Source organism: Antechinus flavipes, chromosome 1 (assembly GCF_016432865.1).
Source record: "Antechinus flavipes isolate AdamAnt ecotype Samford, QLD, Australia chromosome 1, AdamAnt_v2, whole genome shotgun sequence".
NCBI lineage: Eukaryota > Metazoa > Chordata > Mammalia > Dasyuromorphia > Dasyuridae > Antechinus > Antechinus flavipes.
Genome location: NC_067398.1, coordinates 292,898,970 through 292,916,600, shown reverse-complemented (window position 1 = coordinate 292,916,600; position 17,631 = coordinate 292,898,970). Strand labels below are relative to the sequence as shown.

Below are 17,631 nucleotides of genomic sequence, written 5' to 3'. Positions count from 1 at the left end.
CATAAAAAATTTGTTAGCATTCAGTTTCCTTGCCTAAAACTAAATCTGTGTCCTGATGAAAGAATACTGAGATGTCTCAATTAAAGCTCTAGTTAATATTATTAGTAGTTGATAAATTGGATCTAAAATGCTTTTGCTAATATTGACATATTTTAAGTTGGTCAATGATATACAATAATATACACATACAAAGTATATATCACTTTTTTTCTCTTACAATGTACTAAAAGCAGCAAAAATGAGAAAACCTTCCAGGTTTATGTGATAAATGGCCTATATATCAAATTAACAGCTTTTATAGAGCAAAGTATACACTTTTAAAATTATGTGTATCTTTTATCTAAGACCAAGTTTAACATTGTTTAAAAAGCTTGAATTTAATTTGCTTTGGAATTTATTTACAAGGTTGTATCCCCCAAAGCCTAAAAACATTTATTGAATGTTATGTGTCCAGAACTATATTAGCTGCATAATGTGAATGCATTGTCTAATCCAGTTTCTAGGTGCTATTTTTATTTTCTAATTTAAAAAAAAGGCATGGAAGGTAGGTGATATAATGGATAGAGCAATAGCCCTGAAGTTGAAGTCCTGAGTTTAAATCTAGCTTCAAATATTTGGCAATACTAGTTATGTGACTTTGGGCAAGTCTCTTAACCCTAAATGCTTCAGCCAAAAACAAACCAAAAGAAAAAGAAAGAGAGAGAGAGAAAGAGAGAGAGAGAGAGCGAGAGAGAGAGGAGAGAGAGAGAGAGAGAGAGAGAGAGAGAAAGAGAGAGAGAGAGAGAGAGAGAGAGAGAGAGAGAGAGAGAGAGAGAGAGAGAGAGAGAGAGAAGAACATTTAGAAAAATGTCCTAAATACTGTGACTTGCTTGGTTCATTTTCCTTGTGGGTATTTTGTTTTCATTGTAATTTAGGTATTTTCTTCTCCATGAATAAAATAAATTAGCTGATTTACCATGATTACGCTTTTGGTTGTATTTTCAAACATGTCCTATTGTTTTATTCCTCATTGTACAGCATTCAACTGGGAAGGTCTTTGAAAGTGAAGTGAGGTATCAGTGTAACCCAGGATACAAGATGGTGGGAAATCCTATATTTGTCTGCCAAGCCAATCGTCAGTGGTATGGTGAATCCCCTCCAACCTGCATTCCTCTCAGTTGTGGGAAACCTCCATCTCTCCAGAATGGCTATATCAGAGGAGAAAACTTTGAGGTGGGATCCAAGATTCAGTTTTTTTGCGATGAAGGTTATAACCTTATAGGAGATGCTTCTTGGACATGCCAGAAGTCAGGAAAGTGGAACAAAAAGCCAAACCAAAAATGTGTACCCGCCAAGTGTCCAGATCCACCACTGCTAGAAAATCAACTTGTATTAAAGGAAATGGTTCATGAAGTTGGCTTGGTGCAGTTTTCCTGCAAAGAGGGTTATATCCTTCAAGGACCTTCTGTCTTGAAGTGCTTGGTGTCACAACAGTGGAATGGCTCTTTTCCTTTTTGTAAGATGGTGCTTTGCCTCCCACCTCCACTCATTTCCTTTGGCGTTCCTGAGTCAACTTCTGCTCTTCATTTTGGAAGTATCGTCAAATACTCCTGTGTAGATGGATTTTTCCTGAGAGGAGATTCTACCACCTCTTGCCAAGCTGATGGCACATGGCGCTCTCCACTGCCAGAATGCATCCCTGTTGAATGTCCCCAGCCTGAAGAAATCCTCAATGGCATCATAGATGTGCAAGGTCTTGCCTACCTCAGTACAGCCTTATACACATGTAAACCTGGCTTTGAATTAATGGGAAACATGACCATCCTTTGTGGAGAAGATGGGCACTGGCTTGGAGGAAAACCAACTTGCAAACCCATTGAGTGTCCAAAGCCCAGTGAGATTCTAAATGGTAAACTTTCTTACACCAACCTCCATTATGGACAAACAATTTCATACTCATGTGATAGGGGTTTTAGACTTGAAGGAACCCAAACTCTGACTTGTTTAGAGACAGGGGATTGGGATGTAGCTGTTCCATCTTGTAATGCCATTTATTGTGATCCCCCCCAACCTATTGAAAATGGCTTTGTAGAAGGTGCTGATTACAGCTATGGTGCCATGATTATCTACAGTTGTTTCCCAGGATTCCAGTTGATGGGCCATGCCATGCAAACCTGTGATGAGTTAGGATGGTCTAGCTTTATACCAACATGTCTTCCCATAGATTGTGGTCTTCCTCCCCATATTGATTTTGGAGATTATGTGAAAGTTAAAGGACAAGAAGGATATTTTGATCAAGAAGATGATGCTATGGAAGTCCCCTATCTTACACCTGACCCTCCTCATCCACTTAATCCAATGGACAGTAAACTGAAAAACACAAAAAGCTCTACAATTATACAGATACCAAACTTTCTATATGGTGCTCTAGTTTCATATTCTTGTAACCCTGGACATGAGCTTTTGGGTAATCCTATGTTGATTTGCCAGGAAGATGGTACTTGGAATGGTAGTGCCCCTATCTGCATGTCAATAGAATGTGACTTGCCTAGCCAGCCAGAGAATGGCTTTTTGCATTTTACTGAGAATACAATGGGCAGTGTAGTACACTACAGTTGTAATCAAGGGCATGTGCTGGTGGGCTCTAGCAAAAGACTTTGTCTGTCAAATCGCCAGTGGAGTGATACTGCTCCACACTGTGAGGTAATTTCCTGCAATAAGCCAAAACAACTAATGAATGGATCTATTCGAGGAGGAAATTACACATACCTGAGTGTGTTACATTATTCTTGCAACCCTGGGTTTGAACTGAATGGCTCTCATAGAAGAACATGTCAGGAAGATAGTAAATGGGATGGGAATGAGCCAATTTGTATCCCTTTGACCTGTGGTCCACCCCCAGTCTCAGAGAACAGCCAGGTGAGTGGGGATGAGTACACATTCCAAAAGGAGATTGTATATAGTTGCAATGAAGGATTTCTGCTTGAAGGGTCTAGCAGACGAATTTGCCTGGCCAATGGGAGCTGGAGTGGAGTCACTCCAATTTGTGTGACTGTCAAGTGTCCTATGCCACCACAGATTGTCAATGGGGAAATGAGTGGACTAGAACACAGCTTTGGGAAAGAAATAGATTTCCACTGTCATGAAGGTTATGTTTTACATGGTACCAGCAAGTTAACCTGTCAGGTTGATGGCACCTGGAATGGAGAGGCACCTCTATGCAAACCAATCAACTGTGGCCCCCCTGAAGATCTCCCCCATGGCTTCCTAAATGGTTCCTCTTTTTCTTTTGGAGACTACATACAATATGTGTGTTTTCCTGGTTATGAGCTCCATGGCTCTACTTTGAGGCAATGTCTCTCCAGTGGCTCTTGGAGTGGTAGTACCCCTTCTTGCTTACCCTGTGAGTGTCCGGCACCCATGATTCAAAATGGGCTCATTGTTGGGGAAGATTTCAGTTGTGGCAAGGTTGTCCAGTTTCAATGCCTTGAAGGCTTCAAACTCTTGGGTCCTTCTGAAATTACTTGTGAAGCAGCTGGACAGTGGAGTTCTGGCTTTCCACTATGTGGACACATTTCTTGTGGTCCCCCACCTAAAATCTTGAATGCATTCATCAATGGGAGCAGTTCCCTGGAAGAGAATGCAATAACCTACAATTGTGTGACTGGCTATGTCATGCAAGACAGGTCTGACTTGATTTGTACAGAGAAAGGGACATGGAGTGAGCCTTATCCAAGCTGTGAGCTCCTCTCCTGTGGATCACCACCTTCAGTAGATAATGCAGTGATAATTGGAGAGACATACACTTACGGAAGTAAAGTACAGTACAGGTAAGGTAATGAATCTAAAATGGGAATTTTTAATTTTTGTTGTGTCATTGGTCCCTTGGGCAATTTGATATAACCTATAGATTCATTTTCCAAATAATGTCTTTAAAATGCATGCGATAAAATGTGTAAAATTACAAAGGGAACCAATTGTATTGAAATATAAAGATTAAGAATTCCTGCTCTAAGGGAATGGAGGGAAGAGAAAAAAAAATTGCAACTCAAAATCTTACAAAACTGAATGTTGAAAACTGTACATGTAATTAAAAAAATAAAGTACTATTAAATGGAAAAGAAAAAGAAAAGAACTACTTTAAAGCCTCTAAGAGACATAAGCAGGAAAAATTTAAAGGGAGAATAAATGATAGATTTTTTTAAATCAGCTATTATGAAATGAATGTGTTACTAATAAAGTCAACAAGTAATTATTTAGTGCTTAATATGTGTGACACTTTATACTATGGGCTGGGGGATACAAAGAAAAGTGAAAAATACTTCTAAGGCTTGGTCTTATGAACTCCAGAGTTCTTTTAGAACAATAGCTCATATTTTTTAATAATGATATGCAAAGCACTTATTTCCCAACAACTCTGTGGGGGTAAAGTAGGAGTAATATGGACATTACCTCTCATTTCATTGGTATAGGGAACTCCCAGGAAAGAACGTTCCCTCTACCAGTGCAATTTAATAACTTCTCATTTTAGGAAGTTCCCTTGAACACTGATAGGATGTATCAGAGGCAAGACTTGTACCCAGATTTTACTTGTTTCCAAGTCAGCTTTCTAGCCATTACACCATAATGCTTCTGTAGTTTCCCCTCTCTTTAATATGCTTAAACCTCATCCTCATACAGAGAATGATAGAGCCTAAGTAGAACCCAGGTGCTTCAAATTCTAAGCCCACTATAAATTGAGTCAGACTTGGTTTTATTCTATCCAGAATTGCTAAATAGTCATTATGATGAGGTTTAGGTTTTGGGGTTCCCTTCTGTGAGGAAACCAAATGATGGGTCTAGATTTAGGGAACCAAAATGAGATTAGGGTTTCTAGTGGTCAGGGAGTTAAATGATAAGATTTAGTGGCAGATTCAGGGTTGGGGAACCAAATGGAGAGGTTTGGCTCCCCTACACCCCCTTGGGATTTGGCACAAGGGTAGGGAGTTTTGGGGAACCCCCTTTTGGCAGCGCAGAGATTCTCTGTAAAGGAATTTACAAACCCAAAAATCTAGATTGATAAAAGAACTTTATTATAGGCATTGGGAAGTAAAGTTTCTAGTAGAGAAATCATGAGAGAGAGGCATAAAGTCTTGTTAGGGAAATAGGTGAGGATAAAGAGAGGGTAACACTGGAAGAGAATGTTATTCCAGTGGGCAGAGATTTCTTTGGCATAGCATATTAGGACCTCTGTAAAGAACTGTTCCAAATTGCAGTTTTTATAGCCTTGGTAAGCCTTTATAAGCTGGGGTTTGCTCTTGATGGGGCTAGTGGATGGAGTTCTAAGTTGGCTTTTTTATCTACAAGCTGGATTTCAGCTTGAGCTGGCTAGTCCCACCTGAATTGAATAGAAAATCTTCAATTGAATAGGGTTGGAAAATTTTAGCTCAGAACTTGAACCAACCCCACCTAGATAACAGAATGAAGCTGTTTATTTTGTTTCCCTCGGGCGGGGCCCCACAGGCACAGGGTCCAAAAAGAATCGCTCCTTCAAGAAGTTTTAGAGAGTTTCAGGGTCCCTTCTTCAATTATATTGTTTGGAATTCCCAAGAAGTGATTAATTTAAAGATTTAATAATGTCTAATAATCATCATCATTATCATCATAATTTATTGATTGGTAGAGCAACTTCATGGGCTTTGAAAAAAGGTAAGATTTCAACAGGTAGCAACATGGAAAGTATATATTCCCTGTACTGAAGTAGAACGATGGTGGTGTGAGTGGAGAGCAATGACTAAAAATAAAGTTATCATGGGTTAGCTTAGTAGAGGAGAGGAGAGAGGAAGAAGAAGAGGTTGGAAGGGAGGAGGTGAAGGAAGATAAACCATTGGGATTATAGGATTCATAGAGATTATCTAATCCGAAATTTTCATTAAGGAAATTAAAGCCTAAAGCAATTAGGAACTTTACCTGGATAAAAAGTTGTAGTATAATGAAAAGAATTCTGGCCTGGATTCAAAAGACCTGAGTTCAAAATCTACTTCTAATACTTAAGATCAGTGACCTTGGCCAAGTCAATATATCTTCCTAGGCCTCAGTTTCTTCATCTATTAATGAAATCTGAATTCCCTTCTAACTCTGGGTCTGTGATCCTATGACTTGCCTGAAATCACATAAGAAATAAGCAATACAGTCTGGGTTGCAATGACTGTAAGTCAAAACTCTTTCTAAAATAAAATTCTCTGGTTCTGAAAATGAGTGTCAAGGAAGAGTTAGGTGTCAGAAATATGGAAATCGGGAGAGCAGGGCAAGTTCTGGGGTAAAGATGGCAAATTTCAATTTATATTTATTGAATTTGAAATATCAATATAATATCTAGTGGAGCTGTCTCTAAAAGGTAGTAAAATATACTAGAAAAAAACACTGGATTTAGAAGATTTGGGTCTTGGTTGCAATGCTGTTACATAACAACTGTATGATTTTGATCTAATCACCTAGTCTGTCCAAGTATTAGTTTCTTCATCTGTATGTAAATAGATAAAACAATATCAGTAGCTACCTACCTTATAAAGAGGTTTTAAAGAAAGTGTTTTGGAAACCCTAATTGTGAGTTATTATAATATGTGTAGAGCTAAAACTCAAGGGAAAGCTTATTCAGATTTATAGATCTAAAAGTCAGCTGCAAAGAGATAAAACTGATGTATGCAAATGATTATACTTATTAAGTGAAAGGAGACAGAAAAAAGAAAAGGGTCAAGGACAGAGCCTTCCTGATACCTGCATTTAGGTGATGAGAAAATAAAGATGAGACCAGCAAGACTGTCTTTAATAGGCAGAAAAAGAAGTAAGAGTGATTAAGGTCATGGAAGCCAAAGGAGAAGAGAAGCAAGGAAAAAAATCTTTGCAGGTAATGTCTTAGAAGACATTTTAAAGAGCATCTTGCTACCATGGTGGGGGTAGAAATCCAATTGTAAGCATTTGAAAAATGAGTGCATAGTGTTAAAATGGAGGCAGCAAGTAAAAATGATTTTTTTTTTTTTTTGGCTAAGGCAATTGGGGTTAAGTGACTTGCCCAGGGTCACACAGCTAGGAAGTGTTAAGTGTCTGAGAACAGATTTGAACTCAGATCCTCCTGACTTCAGAGCTGGTGTTCTATCCATTGTACCACCTAGCTGCCCCCAAAATGATTCTTTTTTAAAAACTTGATAATGAAAAAAAAAAGTAACTTTGGATAATAGCTTAAAGAGGTAGAGGAGTCATTGCAAGGATTTTTTTTTTTTTAATAGGAAGGCTAGAACATCTTTGTAAGTGGAAGAAAAGTAGGAAGGGGAGAAGTGAAGATCAGGAAAAGAGAAAATAATTAATGAAGCAAATGAAGCAAAGACCTGCATCACATGGCAGGAAAAGGGCTCAATCAGATAAGTGAAGAAACATGGAGGAGAATCTCATTCTCTGAGACTAATGTGAAAAGGGTGACACAGAGATAATCTTGAGAAGTTTTCAGGTGGATTGGCAAGAGAGAATTAATGACAGATGGCATAGTCTTATCAATAAAAGAGTCATCTACAAATAGATGACACATGTGTAGAAATAGTCTTAAGAAGAGAGGAAAAACTGCCATGGAGAATGTAATGGTGAGGCACTCAGAGATGAATAGAAGAGCAACAACAAGACTATGAGGATCAAGTTAAAGTGACCTATCCAGATGATATAAATAATTAAAAATCACCTATAAAAATATTTGGGAGATAGACTTAGGGAAACTCTTGGCTTTTGTTTTCTTGGCAAACCTGGTATCTTTTTCTTCATCATCTATCTGTATTCAAGTAGGTAATTTCTGAAGTCTTAAACTGATGGAGAACATATGACACCAAATCATAACCTACAAGTTTTTTAAAAAAGAAACTATTAAAATATTTTTAGTACATATCTGTTGCTTCACACTACCAAATCAAAAAAAAGTTCCTTCATATTTTGTTACAAATAGTCAACTTTTCATAATCATACTCTACCTTATTCCTTATTTGATAATTTTTGATAGTCATTAAGAGTCAACGGTATTCAAAATCTGTGGAGAAATCAAAAAGAATAAAGATGAAGAAAACACCATGAGTTAAGAAATTTTGAGAGGGCAGTTTCAATACAATGGTAGATTTGAAAATTATATTGAGATAATAGATGATAATAGGGGGAGATAGTGAGGACAAGTGTCTTTAAGAACAAGGAGAGCTCAATATGTTTCTAGATAGCAAAGAAGGAACCAGTAGGATAGGAGAAGAATTGAAGAAGAGTGAGAGAAAGGATGCCTGACCAGGTAAGCTCCTCAAGAAGACAACTCCTTTAACAATCTGACTACAAAATTATTCAGCCACTTGAACTACACATTGATATATTCTCTTATGGATCTGCAGTATCATCCTTACTTTATTTTCCTGATTCCTTCACTTCTGCCCAGTAATCTATTCAAGTATCATCAGCCCAAGGTTTTTTTTTTTTTTTTTTTTTAATGCCTTTTTGACTTTTCAATCCAGTCAGTGTGCTAAGCACTGTAACTAACCACTGAGGATACAAGAAAAGGAGCTCATATTTTAATAAGAGGATACAATATAAAAATGGCTGTATTTAACAAACAAGCTAGCTGCAGGATAAATTGAAGTAATCAACAGAGCAAAAGTAGTAGAATTAAGAATGATTAGGAAAGGTTTCTTAGTATAGAGAGTGGGTTTTTTGAAAAGGAAGGGGAATCTATGCACAGATTTAGGGGTGAAAGGGCCAGTCACTGAAGATGGAGTATTGAGTTTGAGGAACAGCAAGGAAGCCAGTGGCACTGGATCAAAGATTTTATGGAAGATTGGAAGGAGGCAAGTTATGCAAGACTTTGAATATCAGAGGATTTCATGTTATTTCCTGCAGGTCATAGGAAATCATTGGAGTTTATTGAGTAGAGATAGTCATAAGGTCAGCCTTGACCTTCAGGAAGATAATTTTGACAGGTGCGTGGTAAATAGATGGAGAAAGACTTATGGAAGGTGGACCAACCAACTGGTTATCTCAGTAGTCCACATATAGAAGATACTTGTCCCTACCTCCACCTTCATCTCCCACTCCTAAGTAGTGTCAGAGAAGAGAAGAAGGCATATGCAAACAATGTTATAAAGTTAAAATTGACATAATTTGGCAACAGATTTAATAGGGATATGGGGGTGCTGAGAGAGTAAGGGGACAGTTTGGTGATACACTGGAGAGGGTTCCAGACCTGGAATCAAGGATAACACCTAGCTTGTGAGCGTAGGGGACTGGGAGGATGATGATACCCCCAAAGTAATAGAGAAGTTTGGAAGGAGAAAGGACTGGGAGGTAAAGATGTCAGCTTTGGACATATTGAGTTTTATATATCTACAGGACATACGGTTTGAGATATCTCAATAGACAGTTGGAGATGTTAAAGCTAGGTAAGTAGATTTAAGAATCATCAGTATAAAGATGATAATTGAATCCATGTGAGCTGATGAGATTGCTAAATGAAACATTGTAGAGTTAGGAGAGGGTCTAGGACAGACCCTTCTTGGATACCCACTGTTACTGGGTGTGATCTAGATGAAGAGCCATCAAATGAGATAGATACAAGGAGGACCAAGAGAGTATCCATCCCATCTCTTTCCTTGCTTTAACTGTTAAATCCCTTTAAAACATTGTCTCTTCCTGATCTCTTTCCTTCTAATGACCCTCTCTCACTAATGTCTTATAGTTAAGCTTCTTATATTGCCTCTTGAATGAAAATATTCCTTTAAATGTTACTAATATCTTTATAATTGCCAGATCCAGTGCCTTCCTTCTACTAATTATTTCCCATTTGTCTTGTATATAGCTTCCTTTATATACACTTGTTTGTATGTTGCCTCTCCCATTAAACTGAAAGTTCCTTGAGGTTAAAGTGTAATGTTCTGGTAGCTTTCTGGAGGTCTTGGGACCAGCTTTCATTTTTGCAGAGTAATCACTATGAGAATAGCCAGGGATAAAGTCCAAAAGTCTTTATTATCTCCTTCACAGTCTTTCTCCTTGCCTGGGGACAGAGCTAGCTTTCTGGAGGCTCTTCAGATGGGCCTTGCTCTCAGTGGGGGAAGGAGGAGAGCCACCACAAGGTTGATGAAGATGGACTGTCTCTCTCCCAGTCCAAGAGCTTGAGCTCCAGCTTATATACTCTATTACAATTACATCATTACAGTATTCTAAGTATAAATCAATCATTATATCACTAGGGAACCATTATTTGTGGTAAGATTAAATCAATCATACTGAACTAGAGAACTCACATGCCAAACTAGATAACCATTGTCTTATCAATTCCACTGAGTTTACACCTTGTTGTAGGACTAAATCAATCATACTGAGCCTTAAGTATATTTCTTCAAAATTCTTGCTCTTTACAGTCAGAGATATTCTTTTTGTAGCCTTCATACTTAGAAAAGTTATTGGCACAAAATAAAGCTTAATAAATGTCATTGATTCTTCTTCCTTCTAATGTTATTAACTCTATCTGAATACTCTCTTCTCCCTCAGACTCAGATACTATATAAACTCTTGATTTTACTCTTTATCTGGAATTCTTCCATCATTTTCCAGTTTTATAATGTCAGTACTCACCAAAGCTCTATCCTTCACTACTTTCATTTCTTTCTTATGCTTTGTCCTTCAGCAGTTTCATATATTCTCATAGATTTAATGATCATCTGTGCAGACAGGCCCTAAATTTAGGTTGGTGTCCCATCTATCTTGGCCTCTTTCTTCTGAGTTCCAGAATCTCATCTCCACCTTTTTACAAGAAATCTCTCACTGCATATCACATCTGAAATTTAACAAGTTCAGAACCAAGTTCACTCATTCCTTCTCATTTCACTATTTTGGTCAGTACCATCATCATTCAACTGATTTCTTATAGTTTTCATTTCCTTTCACTTCTCAGGTCTAATCAGCTTCTAGACTATATTATTCCCATTTCCACAATGTTTCTCAAGTACATCTTTGCTTCTTTATTACTTTTGCCACCATCGTTCTTGTATAAGGCCATATTGTCATTTCATTTTTTTCTACCTTCATTTCCATCCCTCCTACTTTGTGAGTATTGATTTGGTCCTATCAGTTCCCTGTTAAAGAAAATCTCTTGTAGATTGAAACAGACAGACATTATTATGTGTCCATGGTCACACAGAGGACATAGCAAAATAAAATCTTAAGTGCATCCCTATATCAATTGTTATCACTTAGCTGGATGGACCTGCAAAAGTATATGAGATGTCTGAACTGCATCTTCAAAGAAGAGGTAGAAATAGGAAAGGAGTGCATTCCCAGAGTGTGAAATGACCACTAAGCTTCTCATATATTCTTTTCAAATACAAATACAATACAAATACATAATAAATAAATACAGATAAATACAAATAAATAAAGATGAAAATAATATGTGTAGCACTTACTTCACAGGAGGGTTATGAGGACTGAGATAATAAGTAGAGAATATTTTGTTAAGAATTAAAGAACTACATAAATGTCAGGTTTTAACATTGCTATATAAAATATAAAGCTCTCTCTGTAATCTACAGGTATATCTATGTTTTAAGTGTTCAGGAGGACTAGCACTTTGGATATAAAGACTTGTTGACCTCTTTTAAAGACTACTCATCCACCAAAGATGGATGTCACATACCTCTCACCTGTGACTCTAAGAATCTATAAAAGCACAGTGGCCATACCTTAGTAAAAATCATTCTGCAAATGGGCTAAACCAGGTTGTGTGTAATAGACAGACCTCAAACCTGCAAGTGAGTTGGGGATGGGAGTCCTTCTCCAAGCATGTGAAAAATTTTCCCTTGTAGAATGTATAGTTGTTCCAAAAGTCATGGAGATAATAGAAGCAGGCATTGCAGAGTGCTCAGAGCTTGATCCAACATGGAGGACTTTAGGATCATCCACTGTATCCAGGACTATCAGTAGTCATCTTGACTTTTGTCTTGCCACTAAATGATTCAGTGATTCTAGAAGAGAGAGTAAGGTTGAGGACTATACAATTCTACCTTAATTAAATCCAATCCATGCACAAGTCAATACAAGTCCTTAGTAAAGGACAAATAAAAACAAAAGCATGTGCTGGACTTGGGTTCAGCAATAATATAATTCAGATCCTGTCTCATATATATAATAAATGTGGTGCTGGGTCAGGCAAAGTCACACAACCTCAATTTTCTGATCTGTAAAATGGGCATAATAATATCTACTTCACAGGATTGTTATGAGGCTAGAATGAAATAATTTATATAAAGCAGTTTCAAACATTAAAGCTTTATATAAAGATTAGCTGCAATGTAAAAAAAAATTCCAGTGATGTCTATTGCCTACCAAAATATAAATAAATTCAGTCTTCTTCCTAGCATTCAAGGTCCTCCAAAGCTTATTATTATCATTCTACCTTCCCAACCTTACTAATTATTAATTACCACCACCACCACCACCATCACTACTCTCTACCTTAGATCACCCAGAAAAATTGTCTGTCCCTCATATAAACTTTATAGTCTCACAAATCTATGTCCTTGTTCTGTATATATAATGTGCCTGGAATGTTTTTCTATCTTTTGCTTGTTAAATCTTTACCCATTTTTTAAAGTTTAACTCAATTGCCACTACCTCTAGGTATCCCCTCTAGGGAATCTTTGATCTCCTGGTTAATATAATCTTCCTCCTTGGTTCTAAGTTTGGTATTTGTTTTATAACACAATTCTGCACTTAGCATGTAATATTGTTTGTGTTGATTTCTTATTTTCTTATTTTAAGTCATTTTAAAGGCATATAGTCTTATGTAAATATTGTATCTCACCCAACACTCAGCATGGGGCTTTGCACACAGCATGTACTCAGTAGATGATTTTTTTTTTTTAATTTCACACTAAATTCTGAAATCACCTATAAAACTGATAATGTTCCAGAGTAAAACGTTTTCTTTAAATATGCTATTTGTCTAACTTAATTATCCCAGTTTGTGAAATTAGGTTCATTTGAAAGGTTTAAGAGCTTATTGGAGCTTAGCCTAGTGTCTACTAGGCAATAAGCTATATTTGGAGTGAAAATAGATCTGCCTATTCAACCAGGAAGTAAATAAAAAGTAGTAACATTAATAATGTTGAAAGCAAGGTTTGCTTTGAATAAACCATAACATGGATATTTGTGCTATTACCATAATGTAGCACTTTTTGGCAAAGTATCTCCTGGCTTCCAGTTTTGATATTTGTTGTCCTCAGGAGATAGGCTAAATAAAAAGTTCTGCCTTTGACCTCTTGCAAAATAACTTATGGTTAAAAGGTAGGACTTAAGCAACACCGTATTCTCTCTGGTGTTACATTTTCCTCTTTATTTCAGGTGTCTAGAAGGTTATGTGATGGCATCAGATACAGATACAATGACTTGTCAGAAAGATGGACTTTGGTCACCTGACAGTGTTTCCTGTATTCCTAAGAAATGCCCTCTACCAATAGATATGGACAAGATATTTGTTCTTAATCATGAATTCAGTATAAACAAACAAGTTTCTATATCATGCATTAAAGGATACACTTTGGAGGGAGCTAACACTTCAACATGTCAGGTAAGACACCTTATTTCACAAGAGCAAAGTGCACTGCTTATCATATGTTGACACATCTCATGGTGTTTTTTAAAGGATTCAAGATTCTACTTACACAAATATTGTAACAGAATGATCTTTTTAACCCAAAAAGTGATTATTGAACTTCAAGTCAATGTACAAAGTGCTACAATATCACTTCATCAAATCATTAGTGACATCTTATTACTTCCCAAGCAAAGTTCATACTTCATTGCTGGGAATTCCATTTCCTTGGAATATGGCATGTTTTCAGCCTTATCACATGCTAATCCCCTTTCTACATTTTATATTATGACCAAAGTGACTTATTCTCTGCTCCCTAACAATTTTCTCTTTGTTTATCTAATACCCAGAATATCCTCCCTTTTCCCCACCTGCCCTTTCTTTCTTGAATTACTATATATTCTTTAAAGCCCACTTCAAATGTCACCTTACCCATGAAGTATTTGATTCCCTCTAAATGCTCATATTTTCCAAACTTAAGATTAACAAAGAAATTTCCATCTTGCAAATGTATATCAAAAAAGCACTTTATGTTAATCTGTTTTTATCTCACATCTTACTAGTTTGTAATTATAATTACAATTTACATTTACGTAGCAATTTGAATTTTTTAAAAATGCTTTAATATTTTTATTTTAGTTAATCCTAATAACAGCCCTATAAGGTAGTATTATTATTATTCCTGGTTTGCAGATAAGGAAATAAGACTTAAAAAGGTCATATGACTTCCTAGCATCACAGAGTTAGATTGCATCAAAGACAGAGCTTGTATCCAGATTTTCCTGACTCTACAGATCTGCTCTCTAGTCACCATGCCATGCTGCTTCTCGCCTTGCATTTAATAAGCATTTAATAAATACTTATTGAATTGAATTGAATTGAAAACCATACCATTAAAACCTTGCAAACAGTATCATTCTTCACCTTTTATAAAGGTGTGTATACATACATAGGTAATAACCATTATATTTAACTCTCCTAAAAGTTTTTTCAGAGTAAGATAATTTTGATTTTTATTTATATCAAATATCAAAGATTTTATTTATACAGCCAGGCATTTGTTGTCCCAAAGAACATAACTGTCAGTACTTTGTTGACAGAATCTTGATTGGACTGTCTTTTTAAAGCTAAAAATTAAATTCAAATTCAAAACACATTTGTAGAACTTTTTTGCATAGGGGCACTGTATTGAGCTCTAGAGGAGATAAAAAGATGAAGTTAGATAAAGCCTTTGATCTGACAGAGCTCACACAATGAAAAAGGAAACAAGATATGTACATATCTCTAATACAAAGGAAGCTATGATAAATGCAAAGTAGAGGTCTAGTAAAGTGCTATAAGAAATTTGAGGAGAGAAAGATCATGTCCAGGTGGGAAGTAATTAGATAAAGTGTTCATTCCTTATCCATCCCTGCCTACCATCATCTCATCACTTCTATCTGTAATGTGTCTGATTGTCCAAGGCTGCTGACAATTGCTTTTGTTATCTCTTTTTCACTTAGCTCGATGGTACTTGGGATCCACCATTCTCTGATGATTCTTGTACTCCAATTTCTTGTGGGGAACCTGAAACTCCTGAACATGGGCTTGTGGTTGGCACAAAATATAGCTTCCAAAGCACAATTATTTACCAATGTAAAACTGGCTATGAATTAGAGGTAAGCCAAGAGGTATATATTGCTCTCTCCTTGGGCAGATGTTTTACTAATGTTGATTTAGGTGATCCTCACTCTTTTATCCCAACAAAGGAACTCCCATTGAAGTCATTGAGTAATTTTGTAATAAATAGAAACATTTGTCAGCTTATTTTCACTTAACTGCCAGGGTCACACAGCTAATAATTGTCTAAAGCCAGATTTGAACTTAGAAAGAAGAATCTTCCTGACTCTAGCCCTAGTACTTTTATCTACTGCACCAAGTAGCTAACAACAATAGCAACAATAATAACCACATGTTGAAAGGAAAATTCTTCATTTGGGCTTTCACCCTGATTAAGAAGCGAAACTCAGGACAAAAAGAATTTAAAAGATCTTCTTGTAGGTATTTGGGTGATCACTGGAAATCAGCAATGACTTCTAGGTGGACATGGCTTTTGTACGTAACTAAGATAATTCAGATAGGTTCACCTCAGCAAAAGAGGTGAATATTTGAGTCTCCAGTATTCCCCAGGGAAGCAAGAATGTAACAATTTCCATGTAGGGGTGTGTGACAAAGAACAGAAAATACAAAAGCTGCAGATTTGGTGTCTTCCCCACTGGAGCCTTTCCTAACACTTTCAATAAACATCTTCTGAAGCAGAGGTTCTTAATCTGGGGTTCATAAACTGAAAATAATCTATGGACAGATATTAGGGTGTCTGAACTTGAATAGGGGAAAATTACATCATTATTTTTCTATTCAGTTCAACGAACAATTTGTAAAGTCCCTACTATGTGCCAGCACTGTGCTAAGCACTAGGAATACAAATGAGAAAAAAAAAAAAGAAAAGATAGTCCCTGCCCTCTAGAAGTTTACAATCTAATAAAAAAAGACAGCACAGAGACATGATGTTCTGTGGAGTCAAAACAAAGCAAGGTTGATGATGAAAAATGGAAAATTACCTGGAAAAATAACTTTTCATTAACCTTCAATTTTCTTTGTAACTGTTTGTATATTGTTTTTACTTTTAAAAATCATTTAGTTAATTAATGGGGGTGGGGGGTGCGGATTCTGAAAAAGGGTCCACAGGCTTCAGAGGAGTCTGTGACATACAAAAAAGTTAAGAATCACTAGTCTGAAACTATTTAATCAGCAAGAAAATGGGAAAACAAAGATGAGAGCTTAAGGAATAACAAAGAGAATAAAATGGTGTTTATCATCTTGCTGAGAGGCAGTGTGACATAGGCTGGGAAGGCTTGGGTTTCAGTTCCATCTATGCCTATCTCCTGTTCCGATTGTGTGACTGAACAAATCACTTGACCTCTCAGCCTTCTAGGCAGCTATCTAAAACAGTTGCAGAAAAAATAGCAGTTCTTCATTGGTAGGAGTCCCTTTCCCCAGAAGTTTCCTATACTAAAAAATGAAATCACTGGTTTAGTCCCTATGAGATGTGTGAGAAATAATTCCATTGAACTTGACAGGGGAAAAGTTAAAAGTTTTTATTAGCTGCAGAGGTGGATATCTTATAGAATAGGAACACTTGGAATCAATACACATTTTTTATATACTCCAAAAGCAAGTTCCTCCCCTATGCCCCATTGCTGTGTAGCACAGCCTTTCAGGAAGGGGTAATCCCCCCACATGAGTGTGAACTTCCCCTTGTGCTTATATCATTACTTCTCCCTTAGTATCCTCCTTATTTGGACATAGTTCAGTCCTTCCCCTCATTCCCTATTGCTGGATACTATCCTACCTAAAGACTTTAATTGCCTCACATGATTCTAAATTTCTTCCTCTGATCATACCTTCCTTCCAAATCCCTACCTCTAATTGTATTTTACAGTGTGTTTTTTTACTGTAACTCCCCTCTTCTGAGTACATTTTACTATGAGTTTCAATATGTTTTCTTATTCTAAATCCCCACCCTTGATTTTTTCAAGTCTTAATCCCCCACCCTGATAACATTTTCCTTTTATTAGTTTTGCCTCCTTGTTCTGCATTCTAGCCTCCATTTGTTAGGCTTCAGCATCACCTTTCTAATTTAAGTTTCATCTCCCTGCACCTCTTCAATTTAATGTTTTTAACTCTGGAAAACAAACCCCAATCCAACTCTCACAGACTCATCTAGAAATTTCAATCAATCTGCATTCATTAAATCCTTACCCTACACCAAGCAAGTGACAGATTCAGGGATTCAGAGAAAACTGCCTGGGAGAAAAATGCCAAGAAGTGAGAAATGAAGAAAGGAGTTTTCTGAGCATCCAAAAGAATTTCCCAAAGCAATTCATTAAAAGACATGGCCATTTCTCAAAGGAACCCTATTCATTTCCTTGTTCAGAGCTTATTATTTATTCCTATTTTATAATCATCTAGTT

At 36.7% G+C, this 17,631-nt stretch overlaps 1 protein-coding gene across 1 annotated transcript in view; it reads left to right on the top strand.

Annotated features, from left to right (window-relative positions):
• The window catches only part of SVEP1 (sushi, von Willebrand factor type A, EGF and pentraxin domain containing 1), a 362,611-nt gene that overhangs the window by 276,573 nt on the left and 68,407 nt on the right, over positions 1–17,631 (top strand). The window contains exons 38-40 of the mRNA XM_051962558.1: positions 1,018–3,809; positions 13,369–13,594; positions 15,121–15,276. Coding sequence (XP_051818518.1) covers positions 1,018–3,809; positions 13,369–13,594; positions 15,121–15,276 — 3,174 coding nt within the window. The remainder of the gene's footprint in view (positions 1–1,017; positions 3,810–13,368; positions 13,595–15,120; positions 15,277–17,631) is intronic.